The following is a 22,500-nucleotide window of genomic DNA, read 5'->3' as shown; positions in this document are numbered from 1 at the left end:
CTCTCTCTCGCTGGGTATACTCACGTCCTTGGTCCACACGACTTCCCTGGCGGGTGGGTTGCAGTCGACGTCACACTCGAAGTACACGTCCCTGCCCTCCGTGATGGGTTGGGCGCCGAGGTTTGCCCCGAGGCGCAGCGCAACCCGCGGCGCGTCTGCGGAGAACACAGGCTATACAACAACGAAGGAAGAAGAAATCAGAGGAGAAAGATGGAATACAGGAAAAGTGGTATGATGAGGAGATAAATAGACAGGAAAAGTTGAAGAAAATGAAGCCATGGATGCAAAATGAGATTGAGAAAGGCAGTTGAGGAGAGGCTTGGAGGAGGAGGAAGAAGAGGAGGCTTTTTATAGCTGCCCCGTGTCCGAGGTTGGCTACGTGCTGTGCTCAAACCTCCGCCTTCTTAACCGCTGGCCTTGAGGCGGTAAAAGGCTAGTGCAGCTTGCCGAGTAAATACAAAGTTGGCCGGAACATCCTCGTTTCCACAGTTTATCTTGCACAGTTTTTTTTCCAAGTATCAATTTAACTGTTGACAAACTCATAAAGGAACCTAAACACACAGGAGGGACAAACATTACAGGTGAGACTGGAGGTTGTTGAATTATTACACCAACGCGAATAAAGAAAATAAAAGCGATGATGCTGATTGAAAACAGAATACGGATACAGGTTAATGCAGAGGGATGCAAGGGTGTGTATGTTGGTGTGTGTGTGCGTGTGTGGGTGGGTGTGGGTGGGGGGGGTGGGGGGAAATCACGGCTAAAATGAAGGTTGGAACGGAACACATTATGGAGTTTCACATATAACAGGAGGTGGTTACATCAACATTACAGGTTAATAAATGGAGAGAGAGAGCGATAAAAGTGCGGGTGCAGCAGCTTATAGCGGGCGAGGATTAATAAATGGCAAGACTGCGTAATACCACCAGCTGGGTTACGTAACAATTAATAAGCGCGAGGCAACAAGATACGTGCGACGGGGGGAATAAAATCGTGGCGGCCATCATGGAAATTAGATGAAAACACAAAAATGGAGATGGGAAAAAAGTCTAATTAATATAACATAGCAGACTAATAAGTGGAAGATCACATAACAAAGCGAGTGTATAAAAGGACCGCCCCCCCCAAAAAAAAAACCGAGTAGGAAGAAAAAACAAAAGAAAAAGAAAAGGATATACACGACAAACACGAGGAAGATTGAGTCGTATTTGCATATCATCTCATCGAGGAAAAAAAATAGTAAAAAGGGATGAAAAAAGAGAAACAAGGTAATTAGATGTGATTCCGTAGACGAGGAATTAATGAGCGTGTGGGTAAATAAAGGAGGGAAGAGGAAGAGGAAGAGGAATACAGGGAGAACGAAGAGGAGGAGGAGGAGGAGGAAGATGAGGCGTTCCGAGGGCAAGATCTGGAGACAGTGAGAGATGATTAATGAGGAAAGGAAACAAAAGGATCCCAGAGTCTGAAGAAAGGAGGATAAGGAAGAGGAAGAGGAAGAGGAAGAGGAGAAAAAGGAGGAGGAGGAGGAGGAGGAGAGGAAGAGGAGAGGAGGAGGAGGAGGAGCGGGTGGAAAAATTAAAAAAAAACATCAATAATAATAATAATAATAATAATAATAATAATAATAATAATAATAATAATAATAATAATAATAATAATAATAATAATAATAATAATAATAATAATAATAATAATAATAATAATAATAATAATAATAATAATAATAATAATAATAATAATAATAAGAAGAAGAAGAAGAAGAAGAAGAAGAAGAAGAAGAAGAAAAAGAAGAAGAAGAAGAAGAAGAAAATAAGAAAAAACAGAGGAAAAAATATATAAGAAGCGAAAACAATGAGAAAGGAGAAGATGAAGAATACTAAGAGATAGTTAAGAAAACGGTAGAGGAGGAAAAGGAAGAAGAGAAGGAGGAAGAAGAGAAGGAGGAAGAGGTAGAGGGGGAGGAAAAGGAGAAGGAAGGAGGAGAAAATTCATACACTCACACCAATACAAAGTTAAAAATGGACTGTGCTGAAAAAGAAAAAGAAGAGGAGGAGGAGGGAGAAGAAAAAGAATCAGACAGCAAAGAATAATCACATAAAAGAAACAAAGACGAAGGAAAAAAGAACAAACAAAGGAAGAAGAGAAAAAATAGAAGACAAAGATTCATGACAACAAGAGGAAGTAAAAGACAAAGGCAAGAGATAGATAGACAGATAGGTAGATAGATTCATATAGATAGATAGATATATAAATAGATAGATAGAGGAAAAATGAAAGAAAGAAAAAAACAAATAAGTATAAAACAAATAAATAAATAAAAAAAGAAAGAAAGAATAAAGAAAGAAAGAATGAAAGGGAGTAAAAATGAATGAGTGAATAAATGAATGAATGAAAATAAGAAAGAAAGAAAGAAAGAGAGAAGAGAGAAAAAAAAGAAAACGTGAAGGGTCGGCAGGACACTCACATACGACGGTGAGGGTGGTGGTGGTGGTGATGCCGGGGTGGGAGATGTTGGGGTTCCTGGCGGTGCAGGTGAGGGTGGCCTGGTGGTCCCCGGCCTTGGGCACCACCGGCAGGTACGACCACGTCTTCTCCCCGACGTGACGGGACTAGGAGAGGAGACACACGTTAATAAACAGGTCGCTCCGGGCTCGCGTGTTTCCTTCCCAACGTAGGGAGAAAGACTGTTGCAAGACTTGTTGTTTGTCCGCCTTTTACCGGTCGCTCTAGGCTCAAGTGTTTCTTTGTCTGACGTAAGAAAATACTGTTACAAGGCTTGATTATCTCCTTTGTACCAACTCACACACTGGCTGTGAAAGATGATACGCGTAACACCTGTCACTATGAGTTCAAGAACGTTAACCTGAGAACCAATCCGTTAAAAGAAACAGTGAAAATCATGGAAAGAAGAATTGGTTACCAGTTAACCTTTTAGAACATGAGGAAAAACACAGATATTAAATGAAAATGATAAAAGTAATTTCCAGAACAAGCACAGCCTTTGAGAACACGAGAAGATAACTCCAGAAACACAAAAAATCCAAACGGGAGTCCCACGTCAAAACCATTAAATTCAAATGCACGGAAATATATAACATTTTTTTGCAAGACATTGTTGTTCGTTCGTTTTGCACCGGCAAATCTGCGCTGATTAAGCCCCCTCAGCATGCATCAACCGCCAGTCAGTCAGCGCGCGATGCATTACGCCGCTGTCCATCACCCCGACGCCCCCCGAGCACCGCTAAGCCGCCCCGACGCCCATCAAGCGCCACTCTCTCGCGGCCCGGCGCTCAACTCTCTGAGCTCTGGGGAGGAGCTCGGAGGGGCGTGGAGGCGTGTTATTATGACATTATCATTATCATATTGATTAATATTACTATTATAATTTTATTTATTGTTATTACTATAGTGCTGATCCTTCTCTTCATTGTTACCTATTTATTCACTGTCCAAAAACAAATTCATCGTCTAGGTTTTTTTTAGTTGATTCAGGACAATTTTGATGTGCTGAATCGAAAAATCACATTAGTTTTGCTCAATCAGGTCAACTTCTTTTTTTTTTTTATCTATCGCCACATGATTTTTTTTTTACATTTACTATTTATATGAGGAATTTTTTTTTTTCAAATAAACGAGTTCTGAAGAGTTTACATGCGCTAATTTTTGACTAACTGGTATTTTTCTTTTGTAGGTGAATGAAATGGATTCAGCCAGAAGATCTTGCAAAAATAAGCCCGATGTATTCTGGCACATCTGCGGCGAATACACCGCTGTTCCTAACAGTAATCCAGTCACAAGTTTCATAAATCGTGCTTACCATGCTTATTTTGGTATGAAACTTGGTGACCAGGATAAAGCTTGGGCGCAACACATGGTATGCAAGACATGCACCATGTATCTGCGTCGTTGGACCAAAGGCAAGAAGTTTGGAATTCCCATGGTTTGGAGGGAGCCGACAAACCATGGGACTGACTGCTACTTCTGCGTTATTGATTTGACTGGGATCAACAGAAAGAACCGGAGCAGCCTCAAGTATCCTGATCTTGAATCAGCACGTTGTCCTGTAGCTCATTGTGATGAAATTCCAGTATCTGTCTTTGGAGAACTTCCTGACATTAGTGACGAAGATTCCTCCAGTGTTGAAGAAAATGAAGAAGAAGTGGTTCTTGACGATGATGCTCCACATCCTCATTTCCAAAAGGAGCTAAATGATCTAGTTCGCGATCTCGGCTTGTCAAAGTCCTCTGCCGAACTGTTGGCATCCAGATTGAATTAAAGAAAATTCCCCTCTGACAGTGCTCGCATCACCTTCTACCGCTACAGACATTGAGTACCTCCGTTTTTTCTCTGAAGAGAAGGACTTGGTGTACTGTACAGATATTGCGCAGCTTCTGCACACGCTTGGAGTGCCACAGTACCAACCCGAAGATAGGAGACTGTTCATTGACAGCAGGAAGCGATCGCTGAAATGTGTTCTGCTGCGCAACGGCAACCAGTTTGCCTCTGTACCCCTCGCTCACTCGACTATATTGAAGGAGAAGTATGAAGCGGTGAAGTACGTGCTGGAGAAAATTTGTTATGATCAGCATGAGTGGTTGATTTGTGTTGACCTGAAGATGGTGAACTTTTTGTTGGGACAACAGTCCGGGTTTACCAAGTACCCGTGCTAACTGTGCATGTGGGATAGTAGGGACAAAGCACAGCATTACACGAAGAAGGGCTGGCCTGTACGGGAAGAATTGGTGCCTTGCAGAGCAAGGACCGTCATAAACAACCCTCTGGTGGACAGAAACAAGATACTCTTCCCACCGATGCACATCAAGCTCGGTTTGATCAATCAGTTCACCAAAGCTCTGGACAAGGATGGTGGCTGCTTCACTTAGTTGAGCCATGCTTTTCCAGGATTGACCATGGAGAAGTTGAAAGCTGGAATCTTTGACGGTCCTCAACTCCGTCAGCTCATCAAAGATCCAGAGTGTGAAAACTCAATGAACGAAGTGGAACTGGAAGCGTGGAAGGCTTTTGTTCTTGTCGTGAAGAACATCATTGGCAACAAGAAGGCCAGGAACTACGTAAACTTGTCACCAATATGCTGACTGCTTTCAGAAACCTCGGATGCAACATGGGCATCAAAATGCATTACTTATTCTCACATATGGATCGGTTTCCTGAGAATCTGGTATCAATGAGCAACGAGCAGGGAGAGAGATTCCATCAGGACATGAAAGAGATGGAGACCAGGTGTCAGGGACGCTGGGATGCGGTCATGATGGCTGATTACTGTTGGACTCTGAAGAGAGACATCCCTACCACTGAGCATTCTTGGAGTTCGAATAAACGGAAGTTCATGCCCTGAATTTTGAAGAATGATGACCTAATATCCAATTTACATGTACTTACCTTTATCAGTGTCTACTATTCAATGTACACTTATCAATTTTTGTAACATTAAATTAATGAATTGTGTTAGAAAACGATTTTTTTTAATCTTAAAAACCTATTTCGGTTGAGAAATAATAACAAAAATCAACCGAAATTGTCACAAAAATGTAATCGATTTAGTTATAAGATCGGATTATTTTAAAATCTATTTACCACAAAAACCTGACCTGATCGAGAGAAACGGGTGTCATTTTCGGATTCAGCGGTGCAAATTTGTCCTAAATGAGTTGAAAAAACTTAGACAACTTACAATTTTTTTCGTAACCCAGTGAATTATTACCATTATGACAGGTAAGGCAACAAGACAGGTGGGACAGCAGGTCGTCAGCCACACCGCCTGGGTCCTGCCTTCCCTTCCCTCCCCTCCCCGGGTACTCACGTGGGCGTGCAGGGTGGTGGGAACCCCTCGCAGCGTCTTGGTCCAGGTGAGCGTGGCCGCCGGGTACGCTCCCACCGCCACACACTCCAGCCGCGTCTCCTGCCCCGCCACCAAGGGGGTGTTGGGTACCCGGATGTCCACGGACCTCGGCTTCACTAAAGGGGAGGCGGAATGACGGCTATTAGCGGAATGGAACACTAAGAGGGTACTGGAGCCTCGCCTTAATGTGAACCCTTAATGAAAGTTTATTGAACTGCAAACTGTCTGCTCGTCGGCCGGCCAAGAGGGAAATATGATAATGGTCGTGAGTATGAATTAATGGTGCAGTGCGAAAGGCGGAGGAATGTGAACAAAAGGGGGAGGACAGAGGGAGGCAGGAAGGGAGGTGGGAGAGGAGGGAGAGAGGCTGAGAGAGAGAGGGGGAGGAGGAGAAAGCAAAGGATGACAGGGAGTGAGAAGTTGCGAGAAAGAGGGGAGAGAGGAAGGAAGAGCGAGATGGAGAAGAGAGAGAGAGGAAGGTAGGAAGAGGAGAATGGAGGGAGGAGGAAACGGAGAGGTAAGAAAATAAAGGAAGAGAGGAAGGAGGAGGAGGAGAGAAGGAGGAAGAGGAGAATAAGGAGGGAGAAAAAGGGGGCAGAGAGGAGAATGGGGGGGGGCCACGTACCCCCGGGCGAGGCGAGGCGAGGGACTCAAGGCTTAGGCGGAATGTCGCTTCAAAGCTCAAGCCAAGCGAAACAACATGTTTTATCAAACCACATTTTTTTTCTCGTATATTTCATTGAAACTCGGAAGGTTGACATCAGAGAGAGGCGTCCCTTCACTCCTTCCCCGCAAGCCTGTAAGTGTTCCCCTGAAATAACCTTTACTACTCCCTTCCCTGCCTTTTGCCTCTCTCTCTCTCTCTCTCCTCGTCAACTTTCTCTCCTTCTCTCCCTAACGCCCTCGCCCCCTTCCTCCTCCCCCCGCCCCTTGCCCTCCTCGCATCATCCCTCCAACCAGGTACCCAAAACACCAATGATATTAGCCCCATTAGGTTTTATCTTTACTTCGACGCAACTCACAAAGGAAAACAAGAGAGGAGGAGAAGGAGGAGGAAACATGGAAACATGGAATGACAGGCAACAGAACGCATTTCGGTGCGTATTTTCAGTTCACTCCTGTTGTCACGAAGTGACGGTCGATAGGATTTTTGAAGGAGTTGATGGCTTCTGCACTTACTACTTCAGCAGGAAGGTCGTTCCAATGGCGTATGACTCGGTTAGAGAAGAAACTCCAACCAATGTCTGTGTTGCATCGCTTTGCTTGAATGGGCAGGCCGTTGTTTCTAGTTCTTGAGTTGGTCTGTAGCTCAAAGAGCTTGGAGTGGTCGACGTTCCTGAAGTTCTTCAGGTACTTGAGGACCTGAATCATATCCCCCCGCAGGCGTCTCTTTTCCAGCGTGAAGAGGTTAAGTCGCCTGAGTCGTTCTTCATACGGCAGGGCTCTCAAGGGTAGAATCATCTTCGTAGCGCGTCGCTGGATTCTTTCTAATAATTCAATGTCTTTTCTGTAAATAAGGGACCAGAATTGTATCGCATACTCGAGGTGAGGTCTTACCATTGAGTTATATAAGGATAACATTACTTCCGGCGTCTTATATTCGAAGTTTCTTGATATCAACCCGAACATAGTGTTGGCTTTGTTATATGCTTTTTTACAGTGTTTTGCATGTTTTAGGTCACTGCTGATAGTGACTCCAAGATCTGATTCCTCCTGCACGACCTGCAGAGGATTTCCACGCATGTTGTATGTATGGTTACTGTTTCTGGAACCAAAGTGCATGACTGCATTTGTCAGCGTTGAACGACATTTGCCACTTTTCGGACCACTGGATGATCTGGTGAAGGTCCTTTTGGATGACTTCTCAGTCGGCAGTCGTGAGGGCCCTTCCGCCCACTTGTGTCGTCGACAAACTTTGATAGGGAGGATTTCAATCCCGCTTCCGAGTTACTGATGTATAAGTTAAGGAGAATGGGTCCCACCATCGACCACTGGGGCACCCCACTAGTGACTGGCAGCCACTCAGAAGCCTGCCAGTAAGTAAAACTCGCTGTTTTTTGTTGGTGAGCCAATCTCTTATCTATGCCGTCAGGTTTCTTCCTATACCCGCTGACTTTACTTTTTTAAGGAGTCGCTCGTGTGGCACCTTGTCGAAGGCCTTCTGGAAGTCCAGGTATATGACATCGCTTGGGACGTGATTATCCCAGTTATCGTATATACCTTGGAAGAAGTCCAATAGATTCGTTAAGCAAGAACACTTATTTCGGAAACCGTGCTGTGTGCCAGAAATTATATTATTTTCTTCTAGGAAGTTGACGAGTTTGTCTCTAATAATTTTCTCAAGGATTTTGCCTGCCACAGATGTTAAACTTATAGGCCTGTATTTTAGGGCAACATTCTTATCTCCTTTTTTGTAAATCGGGGTTACGTTCGCCATTTTCCAGTCGTCGGGTACTCTGTTCAGTTGTAGCGACCGGTCAAACATGCTTGTGAGGGGCTGCAGTATTTGCTGTATCAGTTCTTTCAACAACCGCGGTGACAAGTTGTCAGGTCCCGTTGACTTGTTCGTGTCGAGCTTGTCCGAGTACTTTTTCACGTCTTGGGCGAATATTGTGTCAATTTCCAAGGGCGTAGTCCCCCTCGGAGGAACGGGACCTTCGGGTATAGTTTCTTTGTCTTTGATCGTAAATACGGACGCGAAGTTACTGTTGAGGATTTTGGCCATGTGTTTACTGTCCTGGGCTAATGATCCGGTCTCGTCCGTCAATGGGCCAATGTTGGTTTTAACTTCCTTTTTTGTTCTGATGTACGTGAAAAACTTTTTAGGATTGGTCTTGACTTTGCGCGCTATTTGTTTCTAGTGGTTGCGTTTACAAGTTCGAATGAGTTCGACATGCTCTGAGGCTATTTTGGTACTGTACACGGGCTTCGGCCGTAGGAGCAGTAAGTAGCGGGTTTTTTATTATTATTTTTTTTTTTTTACGCCCTTGCACTGTCACCTCTGCTGTAAAAAAAAAAAAAAAAAAAATTCCTCTCATCAAATTATAATTCCTCTTTTTTGCGTTTATTGCCCTTTTGATCTCTATAGTCATCCACGGTGGATCCACGGCACCATTTACTCGCCTGGATTTCATATGAGGTGTCGTCCTTTCTACCTCCAGAAGCTTGTCCCTGAAAACGGTCCACGCGTCTTCGATTGTACTGACGTCGAAGTTGCCGTTGATATGGTCCCACGCAGCTGGAGATAGCAGTTCGCGGGCTAGGTTGAAGTAAGCCTTTCGGTAATCGGGTATGAATGTTTGATTTTCGATGAGTTTGTGTTGAACACTGACCCTGAAGCGGATTATGTGGTGACTGCAACCACTCAGTTTTTCTCCTACTTCACAGTCACGAATGAGGTCAGGGTCGCTCACAAATACTAGGTCCAGGGTGTTGTTTTCTCTTGTTGGCTGAGTTATAACTTGAGTGAGGAATGAATCCTCCATCATTTCTATGAGTCTGCTACCCTTTTGGTCCCCGTCACCAAACCCCAGTCAACGTTGGCACAGTTAAAGTCGTCGATGATTATTGCATTTTTGCCTTGTATTAGAGAGTGAATCTCATTGTAAAGGGCAGTGTCGTCAGTTGGCTGTAGTTTTGGAGGTCTGTAAACAGCTGCAAGTATTTGTTTCTTGTTATTATGTGTTGTTATTTCTACGTAGACGGAATCGTATTTCTCAGCGTCCTGTTTTCTTCTATTTTTATAGCAGATAGCGTGGTTTTAACAAACGACGCCTCCTCCCTTTTTATTCGTCCGTTTTTTTTTAAAGCTTTCGTATCCCGGGAGTGACAGTTCAGACACTAGATGCGTGGAGTTGGCCCAGGTCTCAGTAATCGACGTCCGGTTCTTCTGCTGCAACATACGCACTGAGTTCGTCTATTTTTGGAATTAGGCTACGCGCATTTGTGTACAGGACAGAGATATGACTGTTGTTCTTGGCGTTCCGAGTTGCAGTTTGTCGTCTACTGAGGGTGTTTCTGTTCGCATTCGTTCCTGTGTGTCGCGTCGAGGTTACGGCTTGAGGAGTAGGAGAAGGAGGAGGAAGAGGAGGAGGAGGAGGAGGAATGAGAGGATATAAAAGGGAAAAAGTATGGAGAGAAAGTGAGTGAGGAGAAAATTCATACACACGATAAAAACAAGAATATGTGAATGTAAACTTGAGGCATCACTTGCATTCTTCTTTCCTCCTTCTGTTTGGTGCGCGAAAAAGAGGAGGAAGAAGAAAAATGAGAAAGAAGAGAGAAGAGAAAGAGGAAGAGAGATTCGATGACAAAAAATGAGGAGACAGTGGTTGCGGAAACACAAAACGAGGAGGAGGAGGAGGAGGTGAGAGGTAAGAGAACAGGTACGAGAAATGCATTCGATTAGAAGGGAGAAAAAAGCAAGGTGACTAAGAGGAGAAGGATGAAAAGGAGAAGGAAGAGGAGGAAAAGGAGAAGGAGGAAAAGGAGGGGAAACAGAAGGAGGAAGAGGAGGAGGAGGAAAATGAGGAGAAATAGAAGGAGGAAGAGGAGGAGGAGGAGGTGATAAGAGGTGAGGGAAGAAGCACGAGATGGATACTCAATCTGATGAAGAAAAAGCAAGGAGATCAAGAGGAGGAGGAGGAGGAGGAGGAGGAGGAGGAGATGAAGAGAAGCAGGAAGAGGAGGAGGGAGAGAGAGGATAGGATGCAACTCAACGACTCAACGACAAACTAACACTAAAGACAAACGAACGCGAATGAAAAAAAATAAAACAAACTAAACTCCATCAGACCTCGGCAAAATTGAAAGCAACCGGCAAGAAAAAATAAGAGAAAAAAAAACTCCGGGAAAATAACACCTCCTTGGGAAATTAAAAGAAACCCCGTTGTTGAAGTTAAGAGATCAAAGCAGGAGAGAGAGAGAAAAACTACATAAGGGGCGGCTGAGGTTGCTGGTGGTGGTGGTGGTGAGGGGAGTTGAGAGAAAAAAAGGAATTAAAGGGAAAAAATGGATGGAAAAAGTTTGATAGAGAGCTGGAGCAAAGGCAACCGAAGAGGCACAAGTTGGCGGGAGGAATAAAGTTAGTAATTACTACAGTAGTGCCCTGATTGGACCGGCCGCGAGGAGGAGGAGGAGGAGGAGGAAGGGGAGGGGGAGGAGGCTGGTGGAGGAGGAAGGAAGGAAAGAGTCGTGTGTGAGAGAGGTGGAGAAACTACTGAGGGGAGCTTACGTGTGTGTGTGTGTGTGTGTGTGTGTGTGTGAGAGAGAGAGAGAGAGAGAGAGAGAGAGAGAGAGAGAGAGAGAGAGAGAGAGAGAGAGAGAGAGAGAGAGAGAGAGAGAGAGAGAGAGAGAGAGAGAGAGAGAGAGAGAGAGAGAGAGAGAGAGAGAGAGAGAGAGAGAGAGAGAGAGAGAGAGAGAGAGAGAGAGAGAGAGAGAGAGAGAGAGAGAGAGAGAGAGAGAACGCTAAATCTTAAAATACCAGTCAATACGAAACGCGAAGCAGAAAAAAAATAATTAAAACCATAAAACATAATCATTACCATTTCCACAAAACCTTTTTCTATCGGCACCACAGAACATCAACACAGACACCAACCAACTAACTAACTAACTAAAGAGAATCCCAAGCAAACAGAAGCCTCACACACACAAGTACAAAAAAACACGCACAGAAAAAGAACAGAACTAAAAAGAGAAAGAGAAATAATACTACACGAAATGAAATATAAACGAATAAAAAGAACCAGCAGCCCGGCGCAACGTTACAGCTGATGGTACAAACAAATAAGGGCCAGAAAATTACGTAACATAATCGCCGGGCTCGAGCGCTGCGAAAAGCCTCATTTACGTTTACTTTTTGCGGCTCAAAGGGCGGCGGAATGTTTTTATTTGGCGTTAAATCTTGAGTCTCGGCCTTCTTTTGCGTCTGCTGGTGTTTGTTGTACCGGAGAGGGAAGAAGCGGGCAAGGGGGGGAGGGGGGGGAGTGGAAAGGGGTTGGAAGGGAAGGGAAGGGAAGGAATTTGAAGGGAAGGGATTGGAGGGGAAGGGATTGGAATGGAAGGGAAGGTATAGGAAGGGAAGGGAAGGGAAAGGAAGGGAAGGGAAGGGAAGGGAAGGGAAGGGAAGGGAAGGGAAGGAAGGAAAAGGAAGGGAAGGGAAGAGAAGGGATGGGAAATGAAAGGAAGGAAAGCGAAGGGAAGGGAAGGAAAAGGAGGGGCGGGAAGGGCTTGGAAGGGAAGGGAAGGGATTAGAAGGGAGGGGGAGGGATTGGAATTGAAGGGAAATGAAGGGAAGGGAAGGAAAGGGAAAGGAAGGGAAGGGGCGGAGAGGCATGCGAAGGGAAGGGAAGGGAAGGAAAGGGAAGGGAAGAGAAAGGAGGGGAAGGGAAGGGAAGGAAAGGGAAGGGAAGGAATTTGAAGGGAAGGGATTGGAAGGGAAGGGGATTGACTGAAAGGGAAGGGAAGGGAAGGAAAGGAAGGCATGGTAAAAGAAGGGAATGGATAGGAAAGGAAACGCGGGGCGGGAAGTCAAGGGAAGGAACTGCAATACCGGGCCGATCCGCGGCAAAGGTGGAGCAAGCCCCTAGCACTTGGGAAAGGGATGGGACGGGACGGGAGGCAAGGGAAGGGAGGGGAAAGGAATGGAATGGAATGGCGGGAAGGAAAGGGAATGGCGGGAAGGGAAGGGAAAGAATGGGAATGGAAAGGAAAGGAAGGGAGGGGATTGGAAGGGGAGGGAAGTGAAGGGAAAGGAAGGGAAAGGTGGCAAGGGAAAGGAAGAGAAGGGACGGGAATGGAGAGGCAAAAAAAGGGAAGGGAAATACGAGGCGGGAAGAGAAGGGTAGGGAAGGGAAGGGAAGGGAAGGAAAGAGAAGGGAAAGGAAGGGGTATGAAGGGAAGGGAAGGGAAGGAAAGGGCGAGAAGGGATTGGAAGGAAAGCGAAGGGAAGGGACGGGAAGGAACGGGAAGGGACGGGAACGGGCTCGGTAAGGGACGGGACGGGAAGGGACGGGTAGGAGCGGGAAGGGGAGGGAAGGCGCTTGGATGAGAGGAAAGGCTGATGTGAGGGGCATAACAGGGAGGAGTCAAGGGTGAAAGTGAGGGGCGAGAGAGGAGAAGGAGAAAGCATGAGTAAGGGGAAGGGAATCGGGGGAAGGGAATCGGGGGAAGGGGGGAAGTGAGGCCCAAAGCTGGAAGGCACACGAGGGGAGGCTGCAGAAAAGAAGAGAAAACGAGAGCACAAAAAGAAACGAGAAAAAAACACGAAGTAGAAGAAAAGGTGAAACATACGGATGGAAGGAATGCAAGAAAGCGACAGAAGAAAAACTAAACGCGAGCAAAAGGAGACCTGAAATATACGAATGGGAGAAATGTACGAAAACGAAAGGCTGGCAAAGCGAAACAAGAGACCGCGTGAAATACTGGAAGGAAAGAAAAACTGGACGGAGGCAAAGCCAAAAAGCAGAAGGGAAAAAAGAGAGAGAGAGAGAGAGAGAGAGAGAGAGAGAGAGAGAGAGAGAGAGAGAGAGAGAGAGAGAGAGAGAGAGAGAGAGAGAGAGAGAGAGAGAGAGAGAGAGAGAGAGAGAGAGAGAGAGAGAGAGAGAGAGAGAGAGAGAGAGAGAGAGAGAGAGAGAGAGAGAATGGAAAACTGAAAATGACCGAAATAGGAATGAGAAAATCATGCAAAAACAATAAAAGCATTTTAGTATAACTACAAACCAACAAACACTAGAAAATGAAATAAAATAATAGTACGGATGTAAATGATATCAATTAAAATAAAACTTCTGCATTAATGCCAGTAATTAAAGCTTGAATACCACTTTTGTGTTTTAGGTGAACAAAAATATGCAATACAGTTAGCTCCACTTTTAAAGCCACCTCCAATTTATGTTTTATCGCCTCGTTGACAGCGCTGGAAATGTCGGGTGTACGCCCCACGACACGCCCTTCACGACCCGCGGCTCTTATTGCTTTCTGTGTGGCAGCCATTGTCCAGGAAGCCACGGCGACTCGCGGGGCCGGGGCCAGACGATTGAGTCAGGGACAGGCTCTCAAGGAACACAAGAATCGTGAACAGAGGCGTCAAAAACAATACGATCTGATATATATATATATATATATATATATATATATATATATATATATATATATATATATATATATATATATATATATATATATATATTTTTTTACGTTGTTGCCTATTGCGCCGGTAGGCATCTTCCCGGTGGGGCCTGATGGTCGGCCCAAGGCTTCTTCCAGGTGGGGCCTGATGGTCGGCCCAGCCCGTTCTGGCGCAGGCGAGTGTTTATAGTGGCGCCATCTTACACTGGCTCATGCTGCCCCCCGGAACTCGTTCTTGATTCGCTTGGACGGCTTCCTCTAGAGTCCGGGTTGATGGGTGGTCTTCAGGACAGCATGTGGGTAGTTTTAAGCCACTCGGCGGTGACTGAAAAATCCGAGTGGTAGCGTGAGGATTCGAACCCGCGTCGTCCATCACGCGGCGAATGTGGGTCCAGTACGCTATCACTTCGGCCACCGCCTACCCTATATATATATATATATATATATATATATATATATATATATATATATATATATATATATATATATATATATATATATATATATATATATATATATGTACACACACACACACACACACACACACACACACACACACTCGCTCGCTCACGAGCAGCTTTTGTTTTCTCTTCCAATAAGAGCCTGGGTCCCATAGCAAGAAAAGCCTCGTTGTCTTTCGTACGTTACGAATAACACAGTACGTTTCTGTATATCACCGAGAAAAATGATAAATCTATAATGCAATTACAATACAGAACACGAACTCGAAAGCAGAAAGTTGCATCTCCACGGCAGGGAGCAGGAGCGCCGAGGCAGAGGGGCAAAAAGAGTAACACACTGCCACTGACTCTCGGAACGGGCCGCGGCGTGAAGGTAAAGACGGCACGGCTCGCCGCCTGATGGAGGGCTCCCGCGGGCCGGGGGGGGGTCGGGGGGGCACCGCCACGCCGGGGCCTCCGCGCCGGGCTTGATGGTCTTATGGGCCCCGCGGGCAGGCTCATGACTCGGTGGCCATAATGTTTTGTGAATTTGTAGAGCACTTGTCGCCGATAAGATTTCAAGGAACTCTATAGCGTGTGTGTGTGTGTGTGTGTGTGTCTGTGTGTGTGTGTGTGTGTGTGTGTGTGTGTGTGTGTGTGTGTGTGTGTGTGTGTGTGTGTGTGTGAGAGAGAGAGAGAGAGAGAGAGAGAGAGAGAGAGAGAGAGAGAGAGAGAGAGAGAGAGAGAGAGAGAGAGAGAGAGAGAGAGAGAGAGAGAGAGAGAGAGAGAGCGGAATAAATACAGTGCCCGACGAGCCCCTAAGTCGCAGCTAAAACGAGCATCCCCTCCATCAGAACACTCGCGAGTTAACAAGCTTCCCGTTCTTTGCTTTAATCTTTTATTCATTACCAAGCTCTGGGGTGGAGGTGAAAACAGACCTTCCGGTGATGCTTGCGATTACGGTGATGATGGGTCGGTGGTGTTTGTGCAGTGACGTGCCGAAGTGGGTAGTGGCGATAGTGGGGGATGGTTATGATCGTGGTGTTACTGGAATCGGTGGTGGTGGTCATAGTAATTTTGGTAGTGGTGTTGGTGGTGATGACGCGCTTCACATTAGTGGTGCTCGTGGTAGTGATTTTGCCGTCGGAGTGGTGAGAGTGGTGATGATGGTGGTTCTGGTAGTGATGCTGCTTGTGGTGTTCGTGGAGGTGGGAGTGGTGGTCATGGTGTGGTGTTGAGCGTTGGTGTTTGCAGCAGGAGAGGTTATTAGAGTGTGGGTGATGATAGGGCTAGAACTAATGAAGGGGGCAGAGGGGGAAGCAGCGAAGTGGGCCGATGAAAGAGGCATAGGGATGGTGCTGATAGTGATGGTGATGGTGGTGATGGTGGTACTCACGGTAGACGAGGAGGGCCATCGAGGTGGTGAGCGGCGCCGTGATGTTGTTGTTGGCGGCGCGGCAGGAGAGGTTCGCCTGCACGTAGTCCCGCGTGAGGGCCGGGATGCTGAGCTCCGTACGGACCTGACCCTCGCTGGCGGAGGGCGGCGGCGGGGCGGGGAAGGAAGCGAGGGCCGCCCGGTCGTACCCTGTGGTGAGGCTGTGGTTGGCGAGCAGCGTTGACCCGCGCCACCAGGTCACCTCAGGGGCCGGCCACCCTGCCACGGAGACACGAAAGATACAGGTGAAGAATAACAGATATTTAATAGGGAAAAGTCTCACAGGCTAGAGTCGGGTTGCCTGCACGGTTTGATGTAGTGTTTGGCTGTGTTTTCATGAGTCCTTTTCAGAAATGCTTGCCAAAAAAAAGGGGGCGGGGAGGGAATGCTGCAATACATTTTTTGCTCTGCATGTTTGGTGACCGTCTGTGAGTGTGGTCAGCATCTATGGCTGTCATGCTTAGTTGTAAAGACGGACTGACTCCTCGGCCGGTCATCATCTGTGAGTGTCTGCGGTCTGCTCCCCTTTGTCGCCATCCCTATACAGTTGCAGCACAAAGCTCGCCGCCAGTGCCGCCGCCGCAGCCCGGCCGCCTAATGTCACAAATCAGCGGAACGATGCCCAAATGCTAAGGGAATATGAACATTCAAACCCTCATCTGCACATTTTAGGAAAACTCACGAGAACTGTCGCTTTTAATCCTCGATATCGACACCGGCATCTGGCGGCCCGTTTACACACGCGAAAAGAGAAAGTGTATATTTTCTTTTATTAGTCATAGTGCCGTGAAAAAATGTACTTTACTCGCTATATAAACGCATTAATTACAGCCGCAGCAGGTTCGGGGCCTCTGTTACTGTCGCATAATCATCGCTAAATTAGTGCTCGGGACCCAATATCCTGGCGGCCGTCTGAATTCCGCCTGACCGCTGTTTACGAGAAAGTTCAGTGCCGGAATTACTGTTATTATGTTGCTGCTTTATAAATGTGCCCGTAAGATAAATGCCGCGACAGGTATTTAGTGCATAGGGTGGGGCAGGGGGAAAAGGGGGAGAAGAGATTTCGCCCCCCGCTGATGGTGGTCACAGGCTATAAAACACCGCCGCCACGAAACTGAATAGCCATGCAGCCACTTCACGGCCGGGAGTCATGTCTAGTAAACCTGCCGAACGTTTTTTTTTTTATTCCTGCCGAACGTTTTTCCTGCGCATGCCATGTCCAGTGAACCTGCCGAACGTTTTTCCTCCTTCAGTCAGCGTGATGATGAGCAGCTCTTAGTGTAGGTGCCGGGTGGTGTTGTCTATGAGTTTTAGGGATGTTGTGAGTGCAAATCTGTGGTGTTATGTGTTCTGTGGCGTTGGTTTTGATCTCAGATATTTTGTGGGTGCCAGGCGGGGTTGTGTGGCTCCTCGATAGTCAATGGGATGCGTATGCTGAACTGTGTGGGATGTTAAGTAAGGTGCTTGAGTGTGCTACGTGTGCTGTATTATGCGGAGATGCGCTGAGTCGGCTGAGTAGTGCTGCGTAAACTGAGCTGTAAGAGATGTTTAGTTAGATGCTCTTAGTGTGATATGTATGTTGAGATGAGCTGAGTGGGCTGTGTGAAGAGTGGGCTGTATGCTGAGTGGGCTGTGTGTTGAGTGGGCTGTATGCTGAGTGGGCTGTGTGTTGAGTGGGCTGTATGCTGAGTGGGCTGTGTGTTGAGTGGGCTGTGTGTTGAGTGGGCTGTATGCTGAGTGGGCTGTGTGTTGAGTGGGCTGTGTGTTGAGTGGGCTGTATGCTGAGTGGGCTGTGTATTGTGTGGGCTGTATGCTGAGTGGGCTGTGTATTGTGTGGACTGTATGCTGAGTGGGCTGTGTATTGTGTGGACTGTATGCTGAGTGGGCTGTGTATTGTGTGGGCTGTATGCTGAGTGGGCTGTGTATTGTGTGGGCTGTATGCTGAGTGGGTGTGTGTGTGTGGACTGTATGCTGAGTGGTGTGTTGTGTGGACTGTGTGCTGAGTGGGGTGTGTGTGGGCTGTATGCTGAGTGGGCTGTGTATTGTGGACTGTGTGCTGGTGGGGTGTGTGTGTGGGCTGAGTGGGCTGTGTATTGTGTGGACTGTATGCTGAGTGGGGTGTGTATTGTGTGGGCTGTATGCTGAGTGGGGTGTGTATTGTGTGGACTGTATGCTGAGTGGGCTGTGTATTGTGTGGACTGTATGCTGAGTGGGGTGTGTATTGTGTGGGCTGTATGCTGAGTGGGGTGTGTATTGTGTGGACTGTATGCTGAGTGGGGTGTGTATTGTGTGGACTGTGTGCTGAGTGGGGTGTGTATTGTGTGGGCTGTATGCTGAGTGGGCTGTGTATTGTGTGGACTGTGTGCTGAGTGGGCTGTGTATTGTGTGGGCTGTATGCTGAGTGGGCTGTGTATTGTGTGGGCTGTATGCTGAGTGGGCTGTGTATTGTGTGGGCTGTATGCTGAGTGGGCTGTGTATTGTGTGGGCTGTATGCTGAGTGGGGTGTGTATTGTGTGGGCTGTATGCTGAGTGGGGTGTGTATTGTGTGGGCTTTATGCTGAGTGGGCTGTGTATTGTGTGGACTGTGTGCTGAGTGGGGTGTGTATTGTGTGGACTGTGTGCTGAGTGGGCTGTGTATTGTGTGGACTGTGTGCTGAGTGGGCTGTGTATCGAGTAGGTTGTGTTGAATGGCCTGTGCTGCGGGTAGGCCTACTGAGCTGCTGTCACGGGCTGCTTACCTCCCAGAGCGACGCAGTAGAGGGTGAGAGCTTCGCCTTCCGTCAAGGGCCCGAGGAGACCCGCCGCTACGGCCTCGTTGTCGCTGCCCACCACCATCAGTCTGGATGGCACCACTGCGGGAGGAAGAGGAAGGTGTCAGCTGCGGGGGTGGTACTGGGAGCGTAGGATTGAGGAGGAGGATTTCAGCTGGGGAGTCGAAGTAAGGGAGTGTTAGTTTAGGGGTCTAAGAGAGATTGTTAGTCAGAGGGGAGCAGGAGAAAGGGAGAGGTACGGGTAAAGGAGGAGGACCGGTGTTTGTTCAGGAGTGGAAGGGAGAGTTTGTTATTAGGGAGAGGGAGGGAGGAGGGTTAATTCTTGGGGGGGCGGGCTACATAGATAAGCTGAACCAACGCAAACAGGAAATATCTGAAAGTGTTCACGAATAAAAAAGGTGGACAATAATAGCTGGTCGTGCATAGAAAGATAATGCGTTAGACAAGAAATTAAATTCTTTACTTGCAGTTATATAATTGTTGCTTTTACTATTATTATTATTATTATTATTATTATTATTATTATTATTATTATTTCATTGTATGTTATTTTCACTACAATTATCATCCCGTGCCGGCGCTGGTCGTGTCGCTGGCGGCGCTGCAAACAATGTCGGCCGCCAGGTAGAACGAAGATCAGGTGTGTGAGGCTCGCTGGCTGCCTCATTATTTCAGGGTCACGTTCCGGCTCTCGTTTCTCGGGGGCGGGGTGAGGCTGAATAAGGTAAGGTGAGGTGGGGTGCAGCGGGGCGGGGCGGGGCGGGGCGGGGTGAGGCTGGGTGGGGCGGGGTGGGGTCATTGCATCCTACTCCGACCCCCACCGCCACCCACCTGACACCATCCTCTTTAGCTGCTGCTGGAATCGCTTCTCTTTTGTCAAGTTATGGCGCACTGCTTCACGCCAATTACCAACATTGACTACCATTTTACAGAACTCGGGAGGCTGCGAATGTGACTCCCGCGGTAATGTCTGCCTCCCGAGGGAGCGCGCCGCCACGGGGGACACCACGCCACCACCGACTCCGCCACCGCTGCCGCCTGGGACACCAATACTACATTAAGCTGAGTGAATATTATACTGCTGCTCCTGGAGGCGGTGGAGCAGCGAAGGGGGTGGAGGGGACGGAGGGCCCGCTTCTTGGAACAAACCCAGCGGCTCGTGTGAGGCTGAGGAGGCGTGAGACACTTGAGGATGAAAAATTCTTAGGCAGCAGCAGCGGCCTGAACACACGCTGCTTCGTTCGCTGCATTGCTGTAGCCTGCGCCAAAGTTCTTCATTCCTCTCTTTTACTGTGACCCAGTCGAATAATAAACATCGCCCTCAAGACCCTTTTGGAAGCTCTTGAATGCCTTAAGAAACGTGTGGCTCCCTCCGTCAGGTGTTGAGTTTCAATTTCTGACGGAGTTGCGGTCTAAGAAGCGACTTGTACCTTGTGAAGCCCTGACCTACGCTTCCTCAGTCTACCCTTCTTCCCTCACGCCACGCCTCCTTCTCTCCTCTCTCATCGCTTCGTTTACAGTCTCATTGCCCTCCAAAGCTCATGTTCGATCAGTTTTTCTCTTGACTTCACACCCCAACCTCTACTTTTTCCACCTCACTCCTTCCCTCCACAGTCATGTAGTAGCTCTCCCTCTTCTATCATAGCACGCACCTTAATTCCTCGCAACCTGTCTCCTTTACCCCAAGCGTCTTCCTGCCTTCCCTTTGTAAGCAACGTCTGTCTCTCTTTCCTTAATTCATCTTAATCCCTATCTTTGTCTCCCTCCAACACCACTGCGTCATCTTCCCTCCTCGTCCCTTTTCACTCCTTCCCCTTCTCATTCCATCCCCCAAGTCTGCATTCCCTCACTATCAGCTCCCTTCATTGCCTTCTCCCGCCTCTTACACCATCCTTGCCTCCCTCCCCCCGACGACCTCCTCCCTCCCACACATTGGCGGGTCCTTGCTTCACATTTCCGGAACAAGTCCTTCACTGGTGCTGATTTGCCATCCATTCTCCGGCAGCTTCCAATGTCCCTCACTCTGCCCTTCCTTCACCTTCCCGTTTTATTTACCTGCTCTTCTCTTATCCCTTTCTATGTACACTCATCTAACTCCTGCTCTTATTTTTCTCCCTCTCCTTTCATTCTTCCTACCACCGTCCACCGTCCTCCTGTTCCAGAACCCCACTCTCTTCTTCCTCCCTCCTCCTCTCCTCCGCCTCAGTCTTCGCCCACCAGACTTCTATAATAAACAATTTACGGATACAATTAACTAAGGTAAATCCAATTACTCGTTAAAGGGAATAAGCGAAAGGCAGACTGACGCGACGGGAAGGTCCTGGTGCTCCGCCTTCTGTGTGTGTGTGTGTGTGTGTGTGTGTGTGTGTGTGTGTGTGTGTGTGTGTGTGTGTGTGTGTGTGTGTGTGTGTGTGTGTGTGTGTGTGTGTGTGTGTGTGTGTGTGTGTGTGTGTGTGTGTGTGTGTGTGTGTGTGTGTGTGTGTGTGTGTGTGTGTGTGTGTGTGTGTGTGTGTGTGTGTGTGTGTGTTGCGTTTTGCCTATGGTGCCGGTAGGCTTTGTTGGCGGGGCCTGGTGCATGGTCGACTCCAGCCCCGTTATGGAGCCGCCAAGTGCTTGGAGTGGCGTCATCTTGCTTGGCTCATGTTGCCCCCCGGAGCTCGCCTTTGATCCTCTTTTAGAGAGAATCTAGAGTTCGGGGTGATGGATGGGCTTCAGGAGAGCATGTGGGTAGTCTTAGGCCACTTGGTAAAGGTGAAGGTAAAACGGTGGGCATTCTCTATAGTTGGGCGCGGTTGCGGTGCTCATTTCTGTCGCACTGGCCCTGGAGCCCGTGGTGGGAAGAACACCTTACCCCTGGACACAGGGCCAGAGACATCCGGGTTACCACAGCTTACCTTTCCCAGGTTTCCCAGGTGCCCATTTATCGACCAGCCCGAAAGGGAGGATGAAGAGCAGGGTGAGCTGCGCGCCGACTGCCCAGGCCGGGATTCAGACCCAGGCCTGCGGATTTGTAGCTAGGCACCCTAACCACTAGCCCACGGAGGCGCTTAGGTCACTCAGTGATGACTGAAAAATTGCCAGCTTATTTGTAATGGCAAGCGGGACGCGAACCTGTCTTCCTGGACGCCGCGCCCGCACGCCGACCACTCAGCCACCTGTCTGTGTCTGTGTGTATGCGTGTGTCTGTGTGTGTGTGTGTGTGTGTGTGTGTGTGTGTATGGTGGCGGTGGTAGAGGAACTGTGTACCTGGTCGTGGTGGTGGTGGTGGTGGCGATGTGAGTGGCAATGGCGCTGATGGTGATAATGGTGATGATGGTGGTGATGGCGGCGGCGGTGGCTGTGGTGGCGGTGGCGGCGGCAACATTTAGTCCTTCTCCATTGAGCCACAAAATTCACTTCCGCCTAAAACCCGAGGCGGAGAAGAGGCCTGCCCCTCCTCCCCTTTACCTCTCCTTCCCCTCACTCCCATCCTCCTCTCCCCTTCCTCGCCCCGTTCCCCCCTCCCCTTCCCCTCCACGCAGCAGCATTCTCCCTTAACTACACTCACGTAATTATGGAAATTCAAAACTCACGCGAAATCTTTTCTCTCCATTTACCCAACTCGGTTAATTCGGGATCCCTCGGAAGTACTACTCCATAGGTTTCACTCCAATTTGCGGCGGAAACTTTGCTCGCTTTTTACCTCGAAATAAACTAAAACCCGCTGACCTTGGCTGGCTGGTGCGTGTTCGGAAACCAACTCTATAGCGCTGAGGCCTCTCTCGGCGGGCGGGCGAGCCTCTCACCCCCGCCCTCAAGTCTTTCCGAGAGAAGCATTTGCCCTTGAATAATTAAGAAAGATATCAACTTAACGCACCAAGTTTC

General features: G+C 47.9%; 1 protein-coding gene across 1 annotated transcript in view; it reads right to left on the bottom strand.

The window, feature by feature from the left end:
- Window positions 1–22,500, bottom strand: part of LOC127001451 (nephrin-like) — an 80,192-nt gene that overhangs the window by 24,433 nt on the left and 33,259 nt on the right. The window contains exons 4-8 of the mRNA XM_050865978.1: window positions 18,604–18,717; window positions 15,827–16,084; window positions 5,822–5,976; window positions 2,465–2,609; window positions 25–155 (exon numbers count right to left, since the gene is read on the bottom strand). Coding sequence (XP_050721935.1) covers window positions 25–155; window positions 2,465–2,609; window positions 5,822–5,976; window positions 15,827–16,084; window positions 18,604–18,717 — 803 coding nt within the window. The remainder of the gene's footprint in view (window positions 1–24; window positions 156–2,464; window positions 2,610–5,821; window positions 5,977–15,826; window positions 16,085–18,603; window positions 18,718–22,500) is intronic.

The sequence above is a fragment of the Eriocheir sinensis genome, chromosome 21, assembly GCF_024679095.1.
Source record: "Eriocheir sinensis breed Jianghai 21 chromosome 21, ASM2467909v1, whole genome shotgun sequence".
NCBI lineage: Eukaryota > Metazoa > Arthropoda > Malacostraca > Decapoda > Varunidae > Eriocheir > Eriocheir sinensis.
The sequence above is the reverse complement of the archived record's forward strand: the minus strand, read 5'-3'. Positions and strand labels throughout refer to the sequence as shown.